Source organism: Protopterus annectens, chromosome 5.part0, assembly GCF_019279795.1.
Source record: "Protopterus annectens isolate FY-2018-M chromosome 5.part0, PAN1.0, whole genome shotgun sequence".
Classification (NCBI taxonomy): Eukaryota; Metazoa; Chordata; order Ceratodontiformes; family Protopteridae; genus Protopterus; species Protopterus annectens.
In genome coordinates this window covers 1,175,425,764-1,175,452,534 of record NC_056735.1, presented here as the reverse complement: position 1 = coordinate 1,175,452,534, position 26,771 = coordinate 1,175,425,764, and the positions used below count along the sequence as shown (strand labels likewise).

The 26,771-nt window shown below is 42.0% G+C and overlaps 1 protein-coding gene across 1 annotated transcript in view; it reads right to left on the bottom strand.

Moving 5' to 3' along the window:
* Positions 1 to 26,771, bottom strand: part of TRPC1 (transient receptor potential cation channel subfamily C member 1) — a 983,394-nt gene that overhangs the window by 45,405 nt on the left and 911,218 nt on the right. The window contains exon 12 of the mRNA XM_044071022.1: positions 12,693 to 12,887. Within this exon, the coding sequence (XP_043926957.1) occupies positions 12,693 to 12,887 (195 nt within the window). The remainder of the gene's footprint in view (positions 1 to 12,692; positions 12,888 to 26,771) is intronic.

Sequence of the window (26,771 nt, the reverse complement as noted above, 5' to 3'; positions counted from 1 at the left end):
TCCGGGAGATCCTTCCGAATCTGCTTCGAATGAACCTCCAAGGAAGAAATTGTGCAAGAGAAAGCATGTTGACTCCCAGGATGAGTCCATCACATCGGACACTGACCTCGATGATGCGGAGGGGTCCCCCAAATTGTCCTCGGATGATGTCTCCTTCTCAGACATCCTCGAGATCTTGAAACAGAGAGGCGATTGGCAGTCCAAAACCCCTTCCACGGAGGAGTCAGTCTTCCTCAAGGCCTTTGGGGCCCAGCCCTCTGCCTCCTGGGTGTCTCCACCCTTCAATGAATTACTGAAGGGTGTGGGAACACCCTGATACTGTGGAACCAGTGCCCGCCAGGCCTAACAAATTTCTTTCAGCCCCTCCCCAGAAGGAATTTCTCACTAAGGGAGTTGCAGTAGATGCGCTGGTGGTGTCATCTGCCACTCAGCAGGATGTGGCAGAGGCTTTGACGTCTATTCATCCTCCTAATAAGGATTCTAGGAGCATGGATAGGTACGGAAAGCATACCCTTTCTTCAGCGGCCTTTACCCTGCGGTCGTTGAATTATCTCTGTAATTTTACCAGGCTCCAAAAGGACCTCCTCAAGGAGTTAGGAGAGTCCCTTGTGGGTAATCTCCCTGAGGCGCTAGCCCAGACTGTAGGTACCCAGATGACTACCCTATCGTCTATAGTCAACTCGTCCATGAGGCTCATATCTTATGCGGCCGAAGGGGTGAGTAGAGCAGCGGGAACAGGAGTGGCTCTTAGGAGACAGGCCTGGTTATGCTTATGCCCACTTGCGGAGGCCTTTAAGTCTTCCTTCGCCGACACCCCCTTTGATGGGTCTTCTCTGTTTGGGCCCAAGGTGAAGGACACACTAACCCGGTGCGAGCAGGAGGGCAAGACCTTGACTGCCGCTCCCTCTAGACCTTATCCCAAGGCCCAGAGAGGAGGGAAAATGTGGTTCAGAAAATCCCAAAGGTTTTTCCCTACTCCACCGGGTGATCCCCTCTAGAGGCAGGGGATTCGGGAAGACGCCACCCCAGAGGTGGCAGAGGCCCCGCAACTCTGGAGACGATTCTTTCGAGGTTCCTCCTGCCCTCACCGCCCCTAGGACGCTGCCCGACTGTGCATCTCCGAGCCAGTCGGGGCTTTTGTTTTGCAGAACACCCACAGGCTTGGGAATCTATAACCAAGGATCGGTGGGTACTCCATTACCGGAGGCTATCTCATTCCCTTCTTCAAACCCCTCTTCCTGTCAGGAAAATCCTGGACGTGCCACCCAGTCAACGGGATCAAGCAGCCATAGAGGTTTCAAAGCTGCTAACCAAAGGAGTCATCCAGCCTGTCCCCGCCGACCAGATCGGATTAGGAACTTACTCAAGATTATTTTTGGTGCCAAAAAAGACAGGGGACTTAAGGCCCATTTTGGACCTAAGCTCGTTGAATCACTTTGTGAAAAAGTCCAAATTCCAAATGGTCACCCTTCAGTCCATTCTCCCGTCATTGGAGAAAGACGCCTGGATGTGCTCCATAGACCTCAAGGACGCTTACTATCACATTCTGATACGTCAAGAGTCCAGGAGGCATTTACGCTTCCGCCTGGGAGACAGTCATTTCCAGTTCTGAGCACTGCCCTTTGGTCTCACCACAGCCCCCAGGGTGTTCACCAAGTGTGTGGCAGTGGTGACAGCTCACCTGAGAAGTCTAGGATTCCAAGTGTTTCCCTATCTAGACGACTGGCTCCTCACTGCCACCTCCAAGCATCTACTGGTTTGTGCAGTTATGTCCACAGCCAGTTTGGGTCATTCGCTAGGAATCACATTCAATTGGAAAAAATCTGTGCTGCAGCCATCTCAGCGTATCACCTTTATAGGCGCAGAGTTAGACACAAGAAGTATGCAGGCATTTTTGCCGGCAGAAAGGATTCAAGTCTTACAATCTCAGGTTCTAGCCTTGTTATCCAGATCACGAGTTCTGGCCAGACAGATTCTACAGTTATTGGGCAACTATTCTTCTAGTCCCCTTGGCCAGGCTGCACATGCGGGTGCTGCAATGGCTACTATCGGTCCAATGGTCTTTTCAGGAACTTCCCCTGAACCATTTGATTCTGATTACGGTCTGTTGCCGTCGGGACCTCCGTTGGTGGCTGCTTCGGTCCAACCTGGACCAGGGGTGTCCCTTTGCCCTTCAGCCCCCTGTTGCCACGTTGACCATGGATGCCTCCCAGATAGGGTGGGGGGGGTCATTATCTGGACAGGTCGGTCCAAGGCACATGGCAGGTCATCAATATCCTGGAAATGAGGGCTGTGCTTCTTACGCTGCAAGCACTTCATCATGTTCTCCCCCAGGGTACCATTGCAATTCTATCCGACAACATGTCGGTAGTCTGGCACATAAACAAGCAGGGCGGGACCAGGTCCTATCCCCTCTGCAGAGAGGCCTTGAGAGTGTGGCATTGGGCAATTGCTACCCACCGTTTCCTAGTAGCAACGCATATTCCGGGGAAATCCAATGTGATTGCAGACAGGCTCAGCAGGACCCTCCTGTTGCCCCATGAGTGGTCCCTCAACGACAGAGTGGCTGCGAAGATATTTGCCAAATGGGACCTCCCTTGTTGCAACTTGTTCGCCAGCCCCCTCAATGCAAAATGCAAAGAGTTCTTCACTCTGACTCCCTCTCAGGGGCAGATTCCCAGGGATGCTCTAGCCCACAGTTGGCCCCCCGGTCTACTTTATGCCTTCCCGCCAGTTCCCCTTCTTCCGAGGGTGATACAGAAGGCTATTCATGTAGGGAGTGACATGATCTTGATCGCCCCACACTGGCCTCATCAAGTTTGGGTTCCTTTCCTTCAGAGACATGCGATACAAGGCCCTTGGATTCTGGACCCAGTGCCAGACCTGTTGACTCACCAGTCGGGACACTCTCACCCATCCCTCCAGTTGTTGAAGCTAGCTGCTTGGTTACTCCACTTCCAACCCTAGTCCGAGATAACTCTCTTTCCCCAGAAGTGATGCACATTTTGTCCTCTTCTCACAAGCCATCCACGGTTAAACTGTATTCCAGCAAATGGCAAAGGTTTTCCTGCTGGGCCCAGCAACGAGGTATTGATCCTCTTACTGCCCCAGTGCCGCAGGTCCTAGAATTCCTAGCCTCTTTGTTTCATTTGGGCTCCTCAGTATCCACAATTAAGGTACAGTTAGCGGTCATTTCCAATTTTCATGTTTCCTTTGAACCTTCCTTAATGGCAAACAGGCTTTGCAAGTCTTTCCTCAAGGGAGCATGGCTCCTCAGTCCCCCAATAGCCCATCCCCTCCCCCCTTGGGATCTAAATATTGTTCTGACCTCTTTAACTGCTCTCCCCTTTGAACCTGCAGCTACGTGTGATATAAAGTTTCTATCTTGGAAGACCGCCTTTTTAGTGGCCATAACCTCTGCCAAGCGGGTTTCAGAGCTTCAGGCTCTCTGTTCTAACCCTCCTTATTTGATATTTCACGAAGACAGGGTATCCCTCAAATTGAATCCCTCTTTTTTGCCCAAGGTAGCATCCGCTTTATGCATTCAACAGTCCTTGAGCTTCCTGTGTTTTTCCCAAATTCTCCAACAGTGCAGAGTATACTTTCCATCAGTTGGATGTTCACAGGCAACTGCATTTTTACTTGGACAGAACCAGTCAGACACGAAAGTCTAATCAACTGTTTGTGTCCTTTGCAGAGAATAAGTTAGTCAGCGGTGGCTAAAACCACCATAGCCAAATGGATTAAAGATTGCATCTCCTTCATTTATTCTCAATCAGGCAGAGAGCTGCCTTTCCCAGTCAGGGCTCATTCTACCAGGGCTATGGCCACTTCTGTAGCATTCCACTCCAAACTTTCGATAGATGATATCTGTGCGGCTGCTACCTGGTCATCTCCGCACACCTTCATTTCTCATTACAAAATTGATGTGGCTTCTAGAGACAGAGCTTCCTTTGGTTCCACGGTTCTCAGGAGTGTTTTCCAATGAGCCACCCAGGATTTAGGTGCTAGGGACGCTGTCCCATCTGTTATGAAGGTAGGTGAGATAAGATCCCATTACATCTTTTAGTTATGTACTTACCATAACTTCGGATGTATGGGATCCATTCCTTTGGAGTTAGAGGAAATGTTGGTCCTTACTGAGATCTTCCTTTGAAGGACTCTAGTTGGTTAGAGTGCCTGGTGGGGTTTTCTGTGTCTGTATGACTGTATGAAAGCAAACAAACAAGATCTGGGGAAGCAGGCGTGGTGCATTCTGTGATAAGGGGGAGCCCAGCCAATTAGAGTCTTCGTTCTAGAGTATAAAACAGAGCCGATGGATCGGCTCCGAACCCATCTGTTATGAATGTAGGTGAGATGGATCCCATACATCCGAAGTTATGGTAAGTACATAACTAAAAGATATCACACACACATACACCACTGTAAACCACTACTAGAACTAAACTGGCTTGAACTCCCTAACCAACTTGCCTTTATTCAGCTATCCACCTTGCACAACCTTATTTTCAAGCCTACTGCCTGACCTGCACTAGCCAATCTAGCCACACCTTGCACACCAAATCGATCCCTACAACCAGGAGACAAAACTCTCTTAGCTAACTCAAAACCCATAAGAAAACCAGGTCACTCTCTGTATTCTTACTCTGCCTCTATACTATGGAATTCGCTACCTCTAGCTACCAGGTCTATGCTTGGCCTAACCCATTTCAAAGCCTCTTAAAAAAAATTCATCTAACAAATGCATGGCTCTACTCTTGCATAAAGCCTGACTAATCCTCAGCTTTTACTCTTCTTCTACACTAGCCTCATCCTCTTCCTCTGTCACATTTCACTCCCTCACACTCTGCAAGAGCCTAAAGCTCTCCTAACTCTTTCTCTGTTTCTATAAGATATCCATAAGCTATTGCTCAAGCTGTAATGCCTCTATTCTTGTTAACTCTCTCACTATCCTTTCTGCATCACTAACTTTCTGGCTATTATTTTCCTAACTGAAGCAGACATTCTATTTTTTCATGTACTATAACAGTCAGTGTCAAACACTGCACTACCTACATACTATTTTTGTAGGTTTACTATCAAAAGGACGAAAATTATGTCCACGATCGGTGATTTCCATGACAAATAACGCTGACTCATTAATATGAAGTAGGCTGTATGATCGACGCAGCAACGTCAACAAATTCTGTCGACCTTAAGGTAGAAATCTCCCATTGTAATACATGCTGAAACTCCCTGCCTGTGTACGTCCTTTTAAACGGACGTACAAATGAACGTCAGCATTCCGACAGTCGCTCCTACCATGGTCGAGGAGGTGGCTGTCGAGCATGTTACTGTTGACCATTTGATGGTAAACCATTTTTGTACACTATCCACTCATAGGCTATGTATATGGTGAGAGTGACTATTACTGTCAATAATGTTTTAACTCTATAGAATTGTCTAGATGAGTAATATATATTGTAACATCTTATAACATAGTTTATGTTCTTTCAACTTATTTTTGTATAGTATTTCTAATGTCATTTGTATTGTATTGGATTATACTGTATTTGTATTGTACTGTATGTGGAACTTTTCTCCCTGGGACTCTGCTGAAAACGGGTTCTGTAGAACTAGTCAGACCATCCCAGTAAACAAATGTCAAATAAAAATAAAAATAAAATAAAATAATTAATACATGATCTCTGCCAGTTCTTCAAGGTGAAACAGCTAAGGACATCTGTATACCATCCTCAAACAGACCAGCTATTGACTGCTTTAATAAAACCTTAAAAGTCAGTGCTTTGGAAAGCTATAGAACAGGATGGAAAAACTTGAGCCAACTATTTCTATAACTTGTTTTTATAGTAAGGGAAGTACCCAAAACTCCCACTGGATTCTCCCTTTTGAGTTGTGTTGCTGACATCTCCCATGCTTGCTATACATAGGAAAGTAAACATGAGAGAGGGAAAACACCTCCTTTAAAAGTGTGGTAAATCATTTTGCAGACCTGTAGGAAAGGTTAGTAACTGAAATGCCTATAACTTGTCTCATGGAGTTCAGAACAGGAGACAAAATATTTGTGTTAGAATGCATGGTCAAGAACAAGTGCCTTACAAAATGTTAAGAAGGTTTTGAAGTTACAGAAAAGATAAGTGAAGCAAATTGCAGAGTCAGGGAACATGAACATGCGAACCAGAGCAAATATGCACCTAAATCTGCTGGGACCTTGAAAAGACACTCTGAGCTTTCTGTAGTGACTACATCTGTAGAAGAAGAAGATAAGGCCCCTTCAAAATGCCCTGATAATAAAACAGGAGAAACATTATCAACATTCCAGAAACAAGAGGTTTATACACTTCAAGTAGGTTCTGATTGTTAGACCTGAGAGATCGGTCAGGAAGGTGCATGATAAGGGTGGAAGAGAGAGATGGGCATTGAGAAGGTTTGAAAATGCATTTATGGACAGTGGAGAGTTGAATGTAGGAGAGGAAGTTGGGAAGCTCTAGCCAATTTAGGGAGTGTAAGGAGTCACAGTGGTGAGAGGATGATTTGGCGCTTTTAGCAAACTTTGAGATTTTATTGTAGCAGGATGCCAGTTTAGATTTAAGGGTGGCTTGAAGGTTGGTAAGGATGGGAGCTCCGTACATGAGAGAGAAGAGAAGGTAAGTAGTAGGCAGGGTAAGTTTAGTTGAGGAGGTTAGATAGCGATTGTGGCAGTAAAGCATACCGAGTTTCTGGTGAGTTTTCTTAATGTTTTTGAAGGTGAATGTTAGACTTCAGTTGTTCATCAATAAGGTCTCCTAGAAGCTTGGTATGGGAGACTATTTCAATCTGAGTCTTATTATAGAGAAGGAGTTTTTGTCTATTTTGGTGTTTTTAGATGGGATGAATAGCATGATTTTGGTTTTGGATGCATTGAGAGCTAGGTGATTGTTTAGCATCCAATCCTCAGTGCTGTTAAAGGCAGCTTGAGTTTCTTGCAAGAGTGTGGGGAGAGATTCGGCAGAGCAAATAACTGTAGAGTCATCAGCATATTGGATGAGTTTAGCATTTGGGATACAATGATGGAAGTCACTTTTGAAGATATTGAAGAGTAAAGGGCCTAGTATGGAGCCTTGGGGACACCAGTGGGGTGTCTTGGTAGGAGGAGGTACAGTTTTTCCATTTAATGGCCTATTGCCTATTTGAGCGATAACTAGAAAGCCAACTGAGAGTTGGGGAGGAAATATTAAGGTGAGACAGCTTAAACAGTAGTAGGGTATGGGATATAGTATCGAAATCCCTGGATAAGTCTAAGAAAAGGGAAGATACTATACCTCGTGTGTCACAGGCAAGGTTGATGTTGTCAAGCAATGATAGGAGGGCAGTGGTGGTAATGTGACTGTATGTAAAATCATGTTGTGTTGGGGTAAGGAGATAATTTTCTAAAAGGTAAGATAAGAGTTGTACATGAATACACCTTTAAAGTATTTTTGAGATAGGGGACAGGATGGCTATTGGGTGAAAGTTAGAGATGTCAGTGTTGTTGCCTCCTTTATGTAAGGGAATGATGAAGGCTTTCCAAAGGAGGGGTACATAGGATTCTTGGATAGAGTGGTTAATTAGTATGCAGATGGGAAGAGCTATGCCCTTAGTAGCTGACTTGAGAGAGTTGGAAGGTAAGTTGTCAGGGGCATTAGAACATGGTTTTAATTCACTAATTAGTTTTTTTACAGTGTTAACAGGGATGAGATTTAGAGAGAAGGATGGGGGTTGGGTAGTGGTGGTGGCAGAGGGAGAAGAGTTGGAGGAGGGAAATGTAGATGGAGTTGAAGAGTTTTTAGGGAAGGATGTGGTTAACTTAGCTATTGAATCAATGAAGAAGGAGTTAAAGTTGGTGGCTATGGCATGGTCTGGAGCATTAGGATCAGGGCAAGGGTTGTCTTTTCTGCCGAGAGTAAGGAGGCTAGTGATGCTACTCCAAAATTTCTTGGGGTTGGATTTATGGTTATTTTGTAGCTTAGTGTAATAGGATTTGTGGTTTGAGAAAATGTGTTTTTTAACTAAATTTTGAAGTTGTTTATATCTGGTTAGGAAGTTTGGTGTGTTATGTTTTTGGTGGAGTTTCCAAGATTTTTCACGGGCATGCATGAGGGTTATGGTATCTTTGAAAAGCCATGGGGCAATTTTGGATTTGACTCATTTAATTCTTGGAGGAGCAAAGCTATTTAGTGTGTTGATGAAGGAAGAATTAAAGTATGTGACAGCATCATCAAGAGGGAGAGTTTTTAGGGGGTTCCAGTTCATTTGTTTTAGGCAGTTAGAGAAGGACTGAGGGTTGAAGTTTGTTAGGGTATGGGTTAAGATATAGTTGTGTTGCAGGTGTAGGGGAGAAGGAGAGCAAAGTACAAAGGCAGGTAGGTGATCACTAAGTGGATCGGGAAAGGGGCTACTGTCAGAGATGTTGTTGGGATGAGAACCTAATATCCAGTCCAGGATAATGCCTGAAGAGTTGTCTTTAGTGGGGCTGGTGGGAGAGTTAATTAATTGAGAGAATCTGTACAGGCCCAGTTGATGTTAACATCTCCTAAAATAATTGTTTCATTAGTAATATTAGAAGAGAGCCAAGAAAGAATATTCTCAAGAATGGGGATATTGTTACCAGGCGGTATGCATAGGGCAGCTATCACTATGTTTTTATGATTGTTAGTCTTTAGGAGGGATTATTTCTGCTGTAGAAAACTGAGGTATCGGGTTGGTGAAGGGTATCACTGTTAGACAGAAGGAAAAGACTAGGGCTACTCCACCTCCTTTCTTATGAGTTCTGTCATTTCTAATGATTCTACAGTTGGGGGGTAATTTCACAGTCTTTCAGGTGAGGTTTGAGCCAGGTTTCAGAAATGGATAGAATGTCAGGGTGGTTGTGGGACAGCCAAGCGTGGAGGTTAGGTATTTTATTGCAGAGGCTTTGGGCATTAATAGTAGCGAGGAGGAGAAATTTGTGGGGAGAGGGTAGAGGAGTAGGAGCACAGTTGGTTTTACAGTTGGTAGCGAGTCCTGGATTAGGGTGGATGTCACCAGAAAGGATGACAGAGATTAGGCCAAATAGAAAGGATAGCAGTTTGTTAGGATTGCTGGAGTTGGAGTTGGGGGTAGGGACGAAGGCGGGATTGATAAAGTGAGGGGTGGGAGTATTTTTTGAGGTTGCAAGAATTTTTCTATTAAAGAGGAGAAGGCTGTTGGATTGATATATGTGGGGAGAAATGAAGGTAGAGTAGCGGGGTTCTTTTCTGGGGTGGGTAGAGGTTATATGGAGGGGTGGAGAATAACAGAAGTCTGAGAGATAGGTGAGGTGGAATAAGAGTTAGAGGACAGCAGGAAGGAGAATTATGGGTAGTGACTTAGTAGGTTTGGTACGCATCATTAGTTTTATGCTACAGTAAGGGTCTTTTATAATATGACAGGGTGAGGTAGTGTGTTGATAGCTATAGGCCTAGTGTATAGAAAGTGCTGAGTTAGAGGGGACTGGGATTACATGGAGGAGATGAGATGGTGTGGTTAGCTAGGGGGAGGTGAAAAGTTGACAGGGTGGGAGGGAGGAGCAAGGTTTGATAGGTTGAATGTAGAGTGGGAGTGGCTTTGCAGGTATAAATGTACATATAGTGGGACCGTGTGGGAAATGGAGGCAGGGTAGGGGAGTAGAGTGAGCCCGGAGGGTGAATGGAGCCAGCAGCACCAAGAAGCAGGGATAGGTAGGTACTAGACTATCTGCCCGAAGGCATTTATAAGCCTAGCCCGAATGTGTTGGCTTTTGCCACCCCTTAGATTAGTTCCCTGTGCCTCTGTTCAGCAGAGCCACTGAAGTGATCCTCATTGTAAACTTTCATCAAATGTTGTGTTACCACTGTACATTTCACTGCCAAGTCTTGAACCCAGAACCCTGTGCACTACAGTCAGAGCAACATACCACTAAGCGAAATCAGCAGTTTATGCACAGGAACATAAGTTCTGCAAAAAGCAGTCAGTGAGAACAGCCACTTGAAGTGGTCAGAGCCATTGGCAAGTCCATGTAAGTTTAAAGAAAAAGTTATAGTTAGGGTTGAGTTTCAAGAAGTGTAGAAAAACTAAGAGGGCAAACTGCAAGTTGGAGGAGTAAAATCAGATTGAGCAATATACTCACAGAAGGCAGCCGGGAAGAAGAGCAGAAAGTATACACACACACGCACACACACACACACACACACACACACACACACACACACACACACACACACACACACATATGAGTTGCTAAAGATTTTTGAGTGGGGATATGTTGCCATCTAGTGGTGAACCTGTGGGACATTCTATTGGAAAAATAGAAAAAAGTATGCTGAACGGGGGAGTCAAATGCTATGAGGGAGAAGAATGTGGGGAAGAGACTGCTTTTGAACCGCTAGTGTGCACGCCACAAAAACAAACTAGGCAATCACAATGTTATATAGTAGAGTAAGGTAGTTAACATACACTCAAGTTCTTTAGTATGAAGGTAGGTTAGGCCAGAGATAGGTAGGCAGTACCAGGAGCACATCCTTTAGAAGATCAGAGTTCATCTGGCTACAGTATTGCAGACTGGGGAGAGCACACGTCGTTACTGGCATGAGTGAGCTCTAATGAGAGAAGATTAAGTTAGACACTGACAGGTTAAGAACAGTTGGAAGAGGAGACAATTGGACAGGTAGATAAGTAATAAGGAAGCAAGGAGCAAAGGGGATTTGGTATAAAGAAGTAAAGTAGTTTATAAAGGCAAAACACGGTGCAGTGAAATAATACCATTTCAAAGGGTGAAAGCACCAGCGGTGAGCAAGCAGTTTTAAATAATATCAACAACAGTTTATGAGGTACACTCTGGTTTCAACATTAAACTATTATGAGGAGCAGACATTAACTGAGTGGCAGAGTCACAATATATCACACATATTGGTACAAACTCTGTCAACTGGAATGTGTAGGAGCTAATAGACTCACACGCAGTCTAACAGTAATGAGCTAGTGCAGAAAAAACACACTGCAACTATTTCAAGAAATAATCTGTAATTACATGGGTGCATGTTCACAACCTAGCTATGCAATATGCATCAACTGGGGTATAGGAGTACACTGACTGAGTTAGTGTAATACAAAATGGCTACTATGTAGGCATTTTATTGGTAGAGCCTACAAGGGAGATGTGAAATGCCATTAATGTCACCACTGTCTTGTCATAAATTCTTGAGGAGGACAAACATCCTGTCTTCCATATTAGAAATAAATGTAGCAATGTGTAGAAGTAGTACTCAGCAATAGAAGGAGAGTGCTTGGTAAATAATCGGCACTTGCTACACTTAAACAGTATCTGTAAGACGGATTACTTCCACTAGTTACTGACCATTTCTTGCTACAATGGTGTTGTTGTTGTGTCTTTCAGCTTTTCCCGGTTAGGAGTCACCACAGCGGAACTCCGGTCCACTAATGATTGGCAGTAGATTTTTACGTGCCGAGTTGCCAGCTCTGATGCACAACCTTCAATAAAGGTATGCCCATTCACGCATGTCTCCACACAGAAGATGCTCTAGCTGAGAATTGAACAGGACAACGTCTTACTGTGAGGCGACAACGCTACCACAGCACCACCACCGCAGTCCTTGCTACAATGGTGTACAGCAGAAAAAAAATGGAATTGTAAAATAACTATGTGGGCATTCTTCCCTTAGACTTTTAAATTCAATGTTCTCTAATGTTCAGATCACAGTCATGTGAATACCAGTGGGTTACCCTGAGCCTGCATGCCCCCTGATAAAACCAGTGCTGATAGTGCTGCACTTGGGGTTGGCAGGGGTGTTACTAACATGGTTTCTTCACATTTGAAAGCAAGGTGAGGTTTTAGCTGCTACATGTACTACAGGTGAGTGGCATTTTCCATGGGGAAGGTCAGTGAGGTGAGCTTTAAAGTATCTCCCGATGGAAGCAGGCCCAAAGAGAGGGAGACCTCTTTAGTAATTAATTGAGAGCAGTTTGCTCTAGTGACTATAACTAGAGCACTGAAGACTTCAGCTTCCTGGCTAACAACATTAGAAGAGTCTCAAAAGACCGTTATTTGGATGAACGGTGTTGAGCTGCAGGACAGCATTCTCATTTGGATGAGAAATAAGAAGGAATACTTCTTCTGTACTGAAATGTGATAGTTATCCTAAAGAACAGTGCTGTTATTATACAACAGGAATGATCATTGGGACTGCTTAATATACCTGTAAGTTGTGGAACTGAACCGTGTAACCAAACAGTCTGCACTTTGAATTTTTAGTTGCAGTTTAAGGACTTACACCGACAGTTACCTTGAAACTGTGCTTTTACTTTTGTACCCCTTCCTCCATGTTAGAATGGGGAGAATATGTTTTTTCTATTTTGCAAATAAATCCATAGTTAAAAACTTGAATTTCTGGTTTCAGGGATTGTTTTATTGTCACAAGCTTAATGACAGTGTTACTATATATTTATCTCTTGCTAATTCTCTCTGTCTCTCTCACACACACACACACACACACACACACACACACACACACACACACACACATGCACACACACATAGATAGATAAATATAATGTATACACATATACACACATCTACGTATACATATATTACAGTTATCAAATGATACAAGCATTCCTTGATGAAATACCAGTAAAAGGGTTCTCACAGTTGGTCTTACCCTGAGGCTGTTTTGCCGTTTCACTTTTCCCGTTGTTGTATGAGAGCAGATCCATTTACTGAGGCTGCTGAAAATGTAGCAGATTGTCTTAGGAGGAGGAACGATATTGAATGGTGGAGGCAGAGTGCATTTGTCATCAAAATAACTTAACCACAGTTTGGCACGAGCAAACTTCCACTCTTTATCTTCATGATTCTAAAATACAAAAACATTATAAATCAACAACATTATGCGATGATTAATTCATAGCAACAAACTTTTATTTTATAAGCATTCACTTTTAGTACTGTATGTTTGTACTCAATTTCTTCTTTCATCCCATTAAGAGCTTTTTCTTTATTCACCTTGTGATTATTTCTCTGACAAAGACTTTCATTGATTTTATGAATGTATTTACTGGGGCTGCTGTCTTTCAAGATACATTCGTTAAGTACAAGATTTAGACAAGCTTGTAAAGGGCTGGAAATTTATGAAATGTTAATGTCATTGCTTAGTAACTTTTTAATCAGTCAGGTAAACTTAACAACATATGAGGTCAATGTAGCATTCCACTGCAACTCAACCACCACATGGGCACGACAAAACATGATGTAGTTATACATACATACATGCATACAGGTTGTGCTATCAGCTGAAGGAAAGGGGCATAGGGAGAATTCTGAACATTTAAGAAATCTAACTTAGGCCTGCTGCACAAACATCCTGCAATCCTGGAAGATTGTAGGTAGCATGATGGGTAAGATCTCTACCTAATGTCTGGTCACTGAGTGAACTTTTATATGTTCTCCCTCTGTCTGCTTAGGTTTACTTCAGGTACTCTGATTTTATCCCTCCTCCATAAATATGCTGGTTGATTGACTGCACTACTGTAAACAAAAAAAACACTAAACATAATAATATCAGGACAAGAAAGCTATTGACAGAAAGGTGTAGTGTTAGGGCTGGGGGAAGGGACAGCACCCCACCTTAGTACAGATACAGAGATCTTCTTGGGGAGGTCTTATGACTGTCCAAGAACAGCTGAAGCACCTGTGCTTTGGGTTGACACTGTTGTCATGGTATAATGATAGAGACCCAGTTGTAAGATTATAGTCATCTCTGAACAAAGAAAGATATGGAGGATAAGGAACAATGCACTCCAGAGCTGCCATGAAGAAATAAGAAGGTGTCTTGGCTTTTCTGCACAAACTTTTTCTAACAGTTGAGTTACTGAGGTGAATAGAAGAAACTCATACAATAATCTTCATATAGTTTATCAAGAATGAGTCTATATGGCCCACTTCCCCTTCTCCTGTTGGAGGTAGCAGAAAATACACAGTGCTGTACTCTCTCATTTAATAAAATTGTCAACTCAGTTTAGTGGATTGTCTAAGCCCTGTGGCTTTGAAGGTAAAATTTCATAAAGGGGCATGAAGCAGTAGCAGAAGTGTCCAATAGGATGGTAGACAATAGTGGACATGAACCACTACCAGGATGAATGCCCTACTGGTGGTGCACTCTTTCATGTAAATCTGTTCCTTGAAGGCACACATGGGCAAGCCCCAGCCTACACTTATTCAGGTACCACAACATAGCATGCATATTCTGTGCTTCTGCATGGTGCAAAGCTAGTAGCACAGCCTTCAGCTTGAAGAAGTGGATGTAATGTTTCTTCAGTGACAAGCAATGACCCTGGGCCATGACAGACCTGAAAGGGGCTCCCCACTTCCCAATAACATAAGGGACTACATTGGGTAGGAGAAATAAAAGGGAAGCACATTTTCAGCCTGGGAATTGTGACACAGTAATTCAAGGAACTGTGGCAAGAATCCAAAATAAGGCAGAAATCTGAAAATGAGAGATGACTCTGCAGAAACTGGCAAAGAGTTGTACACTGCAGTACTCATACAAAGAGGTGAGCCATGTGAGACTGTATATGCAATTTAGGTCTTTTAATCTAGTAGTTCTGATGCTGTTTGTCTTGCAGATGTGCAAAAGGTTCATCAAGGTCCAGGGATGCCCTGTATGCCAGGCAAAGATCACCTCTCAGAAATCTGTATGATAACAAATAAAGAGACAGGGATTTGAGGTGATCAGCTTAGGACATTGTGTTTACTCCCTGTATTCTTTTTGGAAGGAACCTTTGTGGACATTCCAGTTGCAGCATGTGTCTGGTCAGGTATACGCAGAAGACAGCATTATACTCTCTGATAGGTTTGATGAGGGCTCAGTACAGTGGTATGATGACCTCTCTGGATCTAGATGTCATGACTTTGCTTATAAGTTGAGCAACATAGAAGGATTTTTTTGCTAAAAAACTGAAACATAAAGTAGTAGGGCAAAATGCAACCCAAAATTCACAAAAAAAAAAAATCAAAGAAAATGCAAGGTCGCACTATCAAACACTGCCATTTTGAAATAAACATGAAGAAAACCACTCATCTGTCAATGTACTAAACAAAAAAAAACTTTAATTAAATGATGCTCAGTGTTTTTGTCCTACAGAATTAAAGGACTTCATCAGAAATAACTTCTGTACCAAAAATAAACAGTTTAAACAAAAAACAATTAACTATATCTCTTTCTGGTGAATTGTATAGAATCAGCATCACTCATTTCCTTAAAGAACCATCCTACTAGTTAAAAAGTATAAAGACGATAAAAACATTTCATTACAAAAAGTCATTAAATGTGTAATAATAATACATTTTAAACTTGTTGTTCTGACTTTTTAAAATCGACCATGTTATAAATGTATTTAAAAATGTCTTTAAAAATATAAACTCAATAACATAAAAGGGACTTAATCACTGTTAAAAAACACACATTAAAAGAATTACATATAAAAACTTATTTTATGCATATATCATTTATAAAAATAAATATGTCAAATATAAAGTGCTTATAACCTGGCTGCTCTTAGTTTAAATACTGGAGCTATATAAATATAATCATTTAAACTAGGTTTATTACTAGCATCCAGTAGCAATTGTTAGGACAACTACACTCCTTCTAGTACAAAAATGGATATCCATTATTTACTCACTCCAAATTATGTTTAAACAGAGTGTTTGTTTCCTTCTCATTCCTAATTTTCTGCATCTGTTCATATACTGTTTTTCTTAGGATATGCTCCATTTTCCTATATAGAAACTGGGGCATTTGTTACAAAGTGCAATATGTACTAGACCCATGCTTTTACAAGTGTTGTTTATTAGTAAGGGTTCTATTCCTACATCCCAAAAATATTTTATACTTATTAATAATATACTTACACTGTACACATGATCCACACTTAAAAATGTCTATTCGTTTGTGACTATTTTTATTTATTAGATTTGTTTTGTTTTCAAATATCCCTTTCATATTTAGTCCTTTCTTATGAACAGAAGGGATAGGTGTTAATGACCTCCCTGGAAAATTAGAAAACTTTAAAAACATGTTCCTAATACTATAAGCATCGGAGGTGAAATTCATTACATAAGCAACTCTATATTCCCTTCCTTCTCTATTGTTGTGCTCATCCTTATTTTGTTCATTAGTCATGATCTGTGAACTATCACAATTTTCTCTTCCTAAAATGGATAGAAGTTTCTAGGTACTCCTCTTTCTAACCTCATCCAATAGACCATTGATGAATTGAACTGGGTAGATTCTCTCAAAGAACATGTTTTTAACCTTAACCTCCTCATAAAAATCATCTTCATCTGAAACCATACATGCCACTCTTATGAGCTGACCTTTCGCTATACATCTTTTTTGTTGAATTGGATGCTCGCTCATGAACTGGAGGTATGAATTTGAGAAAGTCTCTTTCCTATACAAGGTAGATTTAAACCTCTTTTCTTGTGAAACTTTATGTATAGTAACATATAGAAAATCCACCTTATTACTGGAAATATTTGGAAACTTAAGGAATGTTAGTTTTTTCTATGTATTCTAAAAATTCATATAAGACCATCTCATTTCCTGACCAAAAGATACAAATGTCATCTATGTAGCATTTATAGTAATGCCAATATTTACTGCATTGGGAATTATGAATATATTTGTATTCCTAGGTGTTTAGAACCATACTGGCAAACATAGGTGAGCAAGATACGTCCATTGATACCCCGTGGACCTGCTTATAATACTCTTCTTCAAAATACAAGCTATTATTTTACAAAACTAAATCCATGAATGTCATGATCAACCTGGTCTCAACATGTTTCATGACTTCCAAACAAACACAATGACAAACTAAATAAAACAAAAAACAGCAAGGGTACGAGCAAATTCTACTTTAATGAGGTGAAGCGCTTTTCGTTTGCTTAACTGCAAACTTCATCAGACCAAACATTAAATTACACACACAATTTCTTAAATAACATTTTGCAGCTCCCACCCCCTCCCTTAAAACAAAAAAGGAAATTATGTCATACTTACAAAAATCTTCATATTAAATGCATAAATACATAATTAAATAATACTATCTACATTAGCCTTAAAACACTACACCAAAAACAATATTACACACAAATTTTATAAAACAAATTATGTGATTTAAAAAACTTTGTTAAAATGTATATACAAGATTGACTAATTCTAAAGCAGCATATGTCCTACAAAACAAATAAAATATAAGCATAACCCACCAATAAAATAAGCAAATCTATTATTGATGGAATGAAATTTATATTTTTATGTTTATAAACAAAAATTAACCTACCTAAGCAATGCTTTCAATTTTAATAAACTATTGATTGCACAGTAATCATTAAGTCCCGGCCAACCATATGAATGCAGTGACAACTGCCACATCAATTCAGCCTTTTCCAACTGTAGCATCCATAGACCTCCCCTTGGTTGCTCTCTAACTAGCTGGATACCACAAAATTCAAACTTATGATCACTATAAAGATGTACATGCTTGGCAAGGGCATTTGTTAAATTACATTTTTTGATGGAATATAAATGCTCATATAGCCTTTCTTTAAGAGATCTCATAGTCTTTTCTATATAATAGGCTGGAAATTGCTTATACTTAGCTACATATTTTGTGGTATCCAGCAAGTTAGACAGCAACCAAGGGGAGGTCCAGACCTTAATGATTATATATACATTTTAACAAAGTTTTTTAAATCACATAATTTGTTGTATAAAATTTGTGTGTAATATTGTTTTTGATGTAGTGTTTTAAGGCTAATGTAGATAGTATTATTTAATTATGTATTTATGCATTTAATATGATGATTTTTGTAAGTATGACATAATTTCCTTTTTCATTTTTAGGGAGGGATGGGAGCTGCAAAATGTTATTTAAGGAATTGTGTGTGTAATTTAATGGTTTGGACTGATGAAGTTTGCAATTAAGCAAATGAAAAGCACTTCACCTCATTAAAGTAGAATTTGTTCATGCCCTTGCTGATTTGTGTTTTATTATGTTTCAGGACTTAATATCCATTAGATTTTCTTACTACCTTGGACAAATGCTTGTCGAAGGCTAGATTATTATCTACATGAGTTCCCTGATTCCTTACTAGTGAATCAACTTTTAAGGGTGCTTTATTGACGACATAGTTACCCAAAGTAGTAGACTTCCTAAAAGGTACTTGTGATGAAAATGATGAAATTGGCAAGTGCCATCATAGCCAGCTGGAGATTTGTAAAGAATGATATGTCCTGTGAACATCAAACTGATTTATACAAGATGTTTGTGTAAATGTATTAGAATTGTATGTCATTTGTATATCAAACTGATATGCACAGATGCTTGGCTGAAAATTTATTTCTGAGGTTTGCTTGTGTTAAAAGTATCAACAATTCACCCTGCTGGAATGAAAATAAATTTATATGTATTATTGTAACTGAATTAAATGTATATGTTTTAATAGAGGATACTGGCACAGCAGAGGTTAACCAGCTAACTTACTTTAAGAAAATTAAGGGAAATTTAAATGAGCTGTTAAACCATTAACAGGCACACTACAGTTGCTGAATAGGACCAGAGATGCTGGGTCTGATAAAGAGCCTTTGTCCATTAGCTTAGTGAAAAAAGGGAAGGCCCCAGGCACTGCCATAAACATTTAGATATGTATTGTGGCTGTCTGTGCTAAATTCCTGTCTCAGCTTCAAAGGGGAATACTGTGAGAACCTAGAGTCAGTTGACCAGATGAGGTCATTCTGCCAGCCCTCTTGGAAATTATAATTTAGATACTTAAAGAGAAATCTCAGAGTACTGAGTATTCTGTTTGGGAAGCCTGACTAGAAAGACCCTCACCCACAGCATCTTGCCTTGCAGTAGCAAGTAACTTAACTAGGGAACATTCAATTTTTATTTGATTCAGTCAGGAATATATTGAAGCTTAGTTCAGAGAGTGACTTTCTTTATTTGTATGAGTCTGTCCATCAATGTTAATTTCAATATTTTCTGTGAATTGAACTCTGTGGTTTACTGTAAATATATATTCAATATTTTCATGCTATTTTTTAATTTATTATTAAATATATTTAAACTTTTATTGAGGCTGATCATTGTAGAATGTATCTAACCTATGAGAGTACTTATATTTATTTGGTGACACTGTGTGGGCCACTCCAGAAGGCCTAGCCATCTTGGTGAACTACTAACATTTGTATTAGTATTAATATTTGTGTCTTTTGGCTTTTCCCGGTTAGGGGTCGCCACAGCGGAACTCCGGTTCGTTAATGAATGGTAGTTGATTTTTACGTGCCGAGTTACCAGCCCTGACATACAACCTTCAACGAAGGTATGCCCATTCACGCATGTCACCATGCAGAAGATGCTCTAGCTGTGAATCGAACCGGACAGCGTCTTACTGTGAGGCGACAACGCCACTGCAGCACCACCTAATATTATACAGTATAATTGGACACCCTTTGTTAAGGGCCTTAGTGTCTGGTGGCAGTGATACCTACCTTATACTCTCGGCAGAAGGGGACACTTCAGGTAAACTTGTGCCAGCCTTTCCCTGGTGTGGATGTGTATGTGTGTGGTGTGTGTGTGTGTGTGTGTGTGTGTGTGTGTGTGTGTGTGTGTGTGTGTGTGTGTGTATGTGCAAATGAAATTGCTCAGTGTGCTTGTGTGTGTCAGCTACTTAGGGCAGGGACACGAAGCACTGGGTTTACAGAGAGGGTGCTAAAGGACTTGGCTTGGACACTCAGCTGATGACCTAAACCTACAGCTGTACCAGTGGGGAATTTTATTGGGGATCTGGAGGGAGACAGATACAGAGACATCCAGACCCAGGGGTGACTGTGTTCCCTGTATGCTCTTAAGAGAAATTCTACTTGATGCAGAGAGGTCTGCATCTGGAAATACTGAGTGTATCCATGTCCCTTTCCTGTGTCAGTGGTGAGGATTCAAGCTCCTTGATTACTGGTGCAGTGTGGGGATGTCACTTATTGATGGCCATCACATATTGGTAGCAGTGGTGGGGATCACATATTTTGCAAGCAGTGGTGGGACCTTCACATGTTCACACATTGGTGAGCAGTGGTGTGGATATTGAACTCCTGTAGTCTGTAAGCAGTGGTCACTAAAGAAGGTATTTGTACTCTCAGCAGCCACATGGTAGACATTCAGAGTTTCATATCACAATAGTTTTATGTTTTGTTAACTTAGTTAGGGAAAGCAGGCAAGGATGTCAGGAGAGATTATGGCAAGCTAACAAGGAACCAGTTGGCTGAGATGTGCCAAGCCTAAGGAATGAGGCATGCTGACCTGACTACACTGGAAATGATTGCAGCCTTAATCACAGCTAAATCACAGACCAGCAACCAGGAAGACAACCAGTCTAACACTGGGGATGTATAGCTCTCAGAAATAGGACAGTTCAACATTTTCTAAGAGGACTCAAAAATCCATCTGGAGTTAAAGAGACTTGAACTGGAGTCCAAACATTTGGAATTAGAATTAGCAGAGACTGTGGACTTTGGTAATCGAAGTAGAATCAGCGAACAGACTGTGACACTTGAAAGCCAAAGACAATGAGAGGCAGAGGCAACATGAAAAGGAAATGCTAACTCTTCACCAGGATCATGGAGGTAATGGGGTAAGGAGAAACTGTACCCCAGCAGCAATAAAGGTGAGTAAACTTCTTCCTCAGTACCAAGAAGGTGATAATTTTGATAGTTTTATTCATATACTTGAGAGAGTATATAAACAGTATAATGTTGACCAAGGGTTTTGGGTACAGTTCCTCACCTCCTTACTCCATGGTAAAGTTGTAACTGTTGTTTTGAAATTGTCTGATACTGATTATTTAGATTATGATTAAGTTAAGCACGGTTTATTACCATGTTTTAAGTTATCATATGAAGCTTACAGAAAAAAGTTTCATGACCATAGAAACAAGGCAGATGAAAGTGTATGTGATTATATTGCTCAACTAAACACTTATTTTCATAGGTGGGTGAGTGGGTGTCAGGTCACCACTTTTCAAGGGCTAGAAGACCTTCTGGTGAGGGAACAAGCCCACAGCATTTTGCCTGAGGACATGAAAATCTGGTTGGCAGACAGGGAATGCAACTCTGGAGATGAGTTGGGGGAAAAGCAGATATATACCTAGCAAGTAGGGCATCACTGTACAGGAAAGAGATACCCACTGCTGCACATGGATATCAGTGGACCCATGGTGGGCAACCTAAACCACCCCAGCAGAGTCTTCCAGTAACAGGGAAAGAACCTAGTTCAGGTACATGGCCTGGATCAAGGGTTAAATGTTTTAAATTTAACCAGTGGAGTGATGTAGCATATATATGTCCACAGATGGAAAGTGGGGAACAAAAGGTGGGGGAGCCAGCAAGTCAGAATAATAGAATGCCAGTGGTAAGTTGTTTGGAGGCAACAGTGGTACCAAACTACCAGCAGAGTTTATTTCCAATCTTGGTAGATGTAAAATAGGCCACTGCCAAGAGAGGCACAGCCTCTGATATAACCATTGTGAAGCCTGCAGTGGTTAAAGACAAGCAGTACTTGCTTGGGCAGTCCACTTCAGTCAGAGGTTTAAGAGGGTCCCATTCCAAATGCCTTTGGCCAGGGTTCACCTTGACTAGAAGGGTGAAAAAGGAAGTAAGCAAGTAGGTGTGTTTGAGGATATCCCTGCAGACGTACTGACAGGGAATGATTTTGATAATGCAAGTACCTTGTGTGCATGCATTGACACTCAGCCAGGCTTGGAGACAGGCATGTGGGTCTGGTAGCCGGGGGGAGACCCAGACAGATCACACACCTGAAGTCAGGACTGGTGATGTGGCTACTTCAGGGATGGTGCTACCCTGTAGGGGTCTCTATCACTTCATCAAATATGTGAATATCGAACGCTCACATGAGCGAATATTCACGTACTCGAAGTTTATGAATTTTTTTGCGGTACAGTGAAGATCGGGATTTTTGCCCTTTCCTCACTGTAGTGAAATCTCATAGTAGAAATATATATTTAGCGGGGGGGGGGGGGTTGTGGGGGGTACAGCCCCCCACAAAATAGTTTTCGAGTACGTGAATATTCGCTCATGTGAGTGTTCCATATTCACGTATTCAATGATGTGATATAGATGCCCCTGTACCAGTGAGACTGAAGGTGAGCCACAGCTGCTTGTGGGTGATAATGTTCCCTTGGACAGAGTGACTGCAAGGGCAGAGGTGAGTAGTAGTACTTAGGCTGACAGTGAGACACTGCTTTGAGAAGAGACCAGACTTCCTGTGGAAGGGTAGCTGGGAAGGGTTACATAGAAAGAGTTGAGAGAGGCTCAGCTCTCAGATCCTACACTAAGAGGCTTGAGGAAGTTAGCTAGGGAGGCACCTGATTCTCAAGGAAAAGAGGTTTCTGTATACTGGAACAAAGGGGTACTGTATAGAGAGAAGATTCCTGAGGGAGGGCTAGAAGGAAAGGTAATACAGCAGTTTCTAGTGCCCAGAGCCTACCATCTGGCACTTCTAGCCTAGCCCAGGACATTCCTTTTGCACATCATATAGGCATAGAACATACAAAAAGACATATTATGCAGATCTTTTATTGGCCTGGGATTGCCAGGGATGTAACAGGGTAATGCAGGACTTATAAGCAGTGCCAAAAAGTAGGCAAGGCAGGAGACAAGGTCAAAGCTCCTTTGATGCCTTTGCCTATGATTGAGGAGCCATTTCAGAGAGTAGCTGTGGATATTGTGGGCATTTGAGTACCCAAAGTTCCACAGGGAAGAAATATATCCTAGTGGTAGTAGATTATGCTACTAGATACCCACAGGTGGTGTCTCTGTCCTCCATTGAGGCAGAGAAGGTGGCAAATGCTTTGCTAGAGATATTCAGCAGGTAGGTCTCCCAAGAGAAATACTGACTGACAAAAGTGCCAATTTCATGTCAGACCTGCTGGCTTGTCTGTGGGAGCTCTGTGGGGTGAAACACCTAAAGACAACCCCCTACCATCCCCAGACTAATGGTTTTGTGGAGAGGTTAAACTCTACGCAAAAGACCATGCTATGGGCATTTGTGACCAGTTTAAGAGGGATAAATATTTGCCCCATCTATTGTTTCCTTACAGGGAGGTACCCCAGTAATCCACCTTTTTTTCACCCTTTGAGTTATTGTATGGGCATCAAGTGAGGGAGCCTTTAGATTTGATTTATGATGAGTGAGAGCATGAGTGTGAATCCAACGAGAAGTTTGTTGTGGCATATGTCCTAAACCTCAGGCTATGGCATAGGGAGCTCATAGGCTTGGCCCAGGAGAACCTGGCAGGAGCCCAACAACAGAAAAGGGTCTGGTATGACAGGCATGCTCGATCCAAAGAGTATGCTGTGGGGCAGCAAGTGATGGTTCTCATTCTTGTCAGACACAATACACTGCAGGCAGCTTGGGTGGGACCCTAACAAGGTGGTAAGGAAGGTCAATGATGTTAACTACATGGTAGACCTGCTAGGCAGGAGGCAGGGCCACAGATTGTATCATGTTAACATGATGAAGCCTTACTGTGACAGGGAGGCCCTTGTTCTGAGCATTTGCAGTGGATGGCAGGTAGAGTCTGAGGGGGATTTGTTGACTGATCTCCTCAGTGAGGCTCAGACTGACACCTCAGTGGAAGGGGTAGCAATATCCCAGTGGCTATCCCCCGCCCATGTTTGAGAAATCCGAGCAGTGTTACAGGAGTTTGGGGACATATTCACTGAGAAACCAGGGTACACCCACCTGGTGCAGCACCATGTAGATACAGAGGCCCAAAGACCTATAAAGCAGGCCCCTTCCATGGTGCCTGAGTGAATCAGACAGACTCTGAGGGAGGGCACACATGAGATGTTGGAAATTGGAGTAATACAGGAGTCCAGCAGTCCCTGGGCTTCCCCACTGGTGCTTGTACCAAACAAGGATGGCAGCACCAGGTTCTGCGTGGATTGCAGGAAATTAAATATTCACACAGAGTCAGATGCCTACACCATGCCTATGACAGATGAAGCCCTAAAGTAGCTGGGTGGGCTAAGTTTCTGACCACTATTGATCTTACCAAGGGCTACTAGCAGGTGCCATTGACTCAGGAAGCTAGAGAGAGATCAGTCTTTGTGACTCCTTTTGGCTGGTATGAGTTCATGAAGATGCCCTTTGGGATGAAAAATGTCCCAGAAACTTTCCAGAGGCTGGTAGATCATATCCTATCAGGTGATTATGCCCTTGTTTGCCTGGATGATGTTTCCATCTACAGCCATTCCTGGCAAGATCACCTTCAGCATGTCAGGGAAGTGCTGGGCAGACTGCAGAGGGCAGGGTTGACCATTAAGCCCAGTAAGTGTCAGGTGGGTATGGCAGAGGTCTCCTGCCTGGGACATAGAGTGGGGAGTGGTAAGATCAGGCTAGAATCTGCCAAAGTGGAAGGCATTCAGGTATGGCCTGCCCCTGTTACCAAAAATCAGGTGAGAGCATTCTTAGGGAGAGCAGAGTACTATAGAAAGATTGTCCCCAATTATAGTACTATAGCTGCTCCTCTCACAGACCTGACAAGGAATGACAGGCCAGATAAGGTAGTGTGGACCCCAGCATGTGAAGAGGGCATTCCAGAAGCTTAAAGGAATGTTGGGAGGACCCCCTGTGTTAGTCAGTCCAGATTACAGCAAATAATTTGTTGTATAGGTGGATGCTTCAAACCATGGGGTGGGTGCTGTACTTAGCCAGGTTTCCTCAGAAGGAGAAGAGCAGCTAGTGGTATATCTTAGCTGTAGAATACAACCCAGGGAGGAATGCTATGCAGCTGTAGAAAAGGAATGTCTAGCCATAGTATGGCACTGCAGAAACTTCAGCCTTATCTGTAGGGAAGGAAATTCACTGCAGTTACAGACCACAATCCCTTAACATGGCTACATAGAGCCAGCTAGCAAAATGGCAAGTTATTAAGGAGGAGCGTAGGACTGCAGGCATATGACATGACAGTACAACACTGTGGTAGGGTCAGCAATGACAATGCAGATGGGTCTCAAGACAGGGAATGGGATATGATATTCCCAGATAGGCTAATTTCCCTCAAGCCACATTTCTCAAGGGTCACTTGAAATCTAGTTTGAGTCTTCGGGGGGGTGGGGGGTGATGATATGGTCAAGTGCCAGCAGAGCCAGCTGTAGTTTTGTAAAGAATGATATGTCCTGTGAATCAAGCTGATTTATACAAGATGCTTGTGTTACAAATGTTTAGAACTGTATGTAATTTTTAAATCAAACTGATTTGCACAGATGCTTGTGCTGAAAATGTATTTATGAGGTTTGCTTGTGTTAAATGTATTAACAGTGCACCCTGCTAGAATGAAAATAAATGTATATGTATTATTTTATCCTGTTTAAATGTATATGTTTTAGTAGAGGATACTGGCGCAGCAGAGGTTAACCAGCTAACTTACTTTAAGAAAAATAAGGAAAATGTAAATGAGCTATTAAACCATTAAAAGGCACTCCACAGTGCTGAATAGGGGTCTGGGAAAGAGCCTTTGTCCATTAGCTCAGTGAAAAGAGGGGAGTCTCCAGGCACTGCCATAAACATTTGGATATGTATTGTGGTCGCCTGTGCTAAATTATTGTCTCGGCTTCAAAAGGAAACACTGTGAGAACCTAGAGTGAGTTGACCAGATGAGGTAATTCTGCCAGCCCTCTTGGAAATCATATTTTAGATATTAAAATGAGAAATCTCAGAGTACTGAGTATTCTGTTTGGGAAACCTGACAAGAAAGACCCTCACTCACAGCTTATTGCCTTGTGGTAGTAAGTAACTTAACTAGGGAACAGTAAATTCTTCTTGGATTCAGTCAGAAATATAGTGAAGCTTAGTTCAAAGAGTGTCTTTCTTTATTTGTATGAGTCTGTCCATCTATGTTAATTTCAATATTTTCTGTGATTTGAACTCTGTGGTTTACTGTAAATATATATTCAATATTTTCATGCTATTTTTTAATTTATTATTAAATATATTTAAACTTTTATTGAGACTGGTCATTGTAGGAAGTATCTAACCTTTTACTTGGTGACACAGTTTGGGCCACTCCAGAAGGCCTAGCAATCTTGGTAAACTACTACCATTTGTATTGGTAGTAATATTATACAGTATAATTGGACACCCTTTGTTAAGGGCCTTAGAGTAGCGGATGGTGGAGTGTCTGGTGGTGCTGATAACTACCTTATACTCTGGAAAGACGACACAGAAGGCAAACTTGTGAGTGTGTGTGTGTGTGTGTGTGTGTGTGTGTGTGTGTGTGTGTGTGTGTGTGTGTGTGTGTGTGTGTGTGTGTGTGTGTGTGTGTGTGTGTGTGTGTGTGTGTGTGTGTGTGTGTGTGTGTGTGTGTGTGTGTGTGTGTGTGTGTGTGTGTGTGTGTGTGTGTGTGTGTGTGTGTGTGTGTGTGTGTGTGTCAGCTACTTGGATCAGGGAGACGAAGCACTGGGTTTACAGAGATGGTGCTGAAGGAGTTGGCTTGGACACTCAGCTGAGGACCTAGCCCTACACCTGTACCAATAAGGAGTTTTACTGGGGACCCAGAAGGAGACAGATATAAAGAGATCAAGAAACTAGGCTTAGTGTGTTCCCTGTGTGCTCTTAAGAGAAATTGTACTTGATGCAGAGAGGTCTCCATCTGG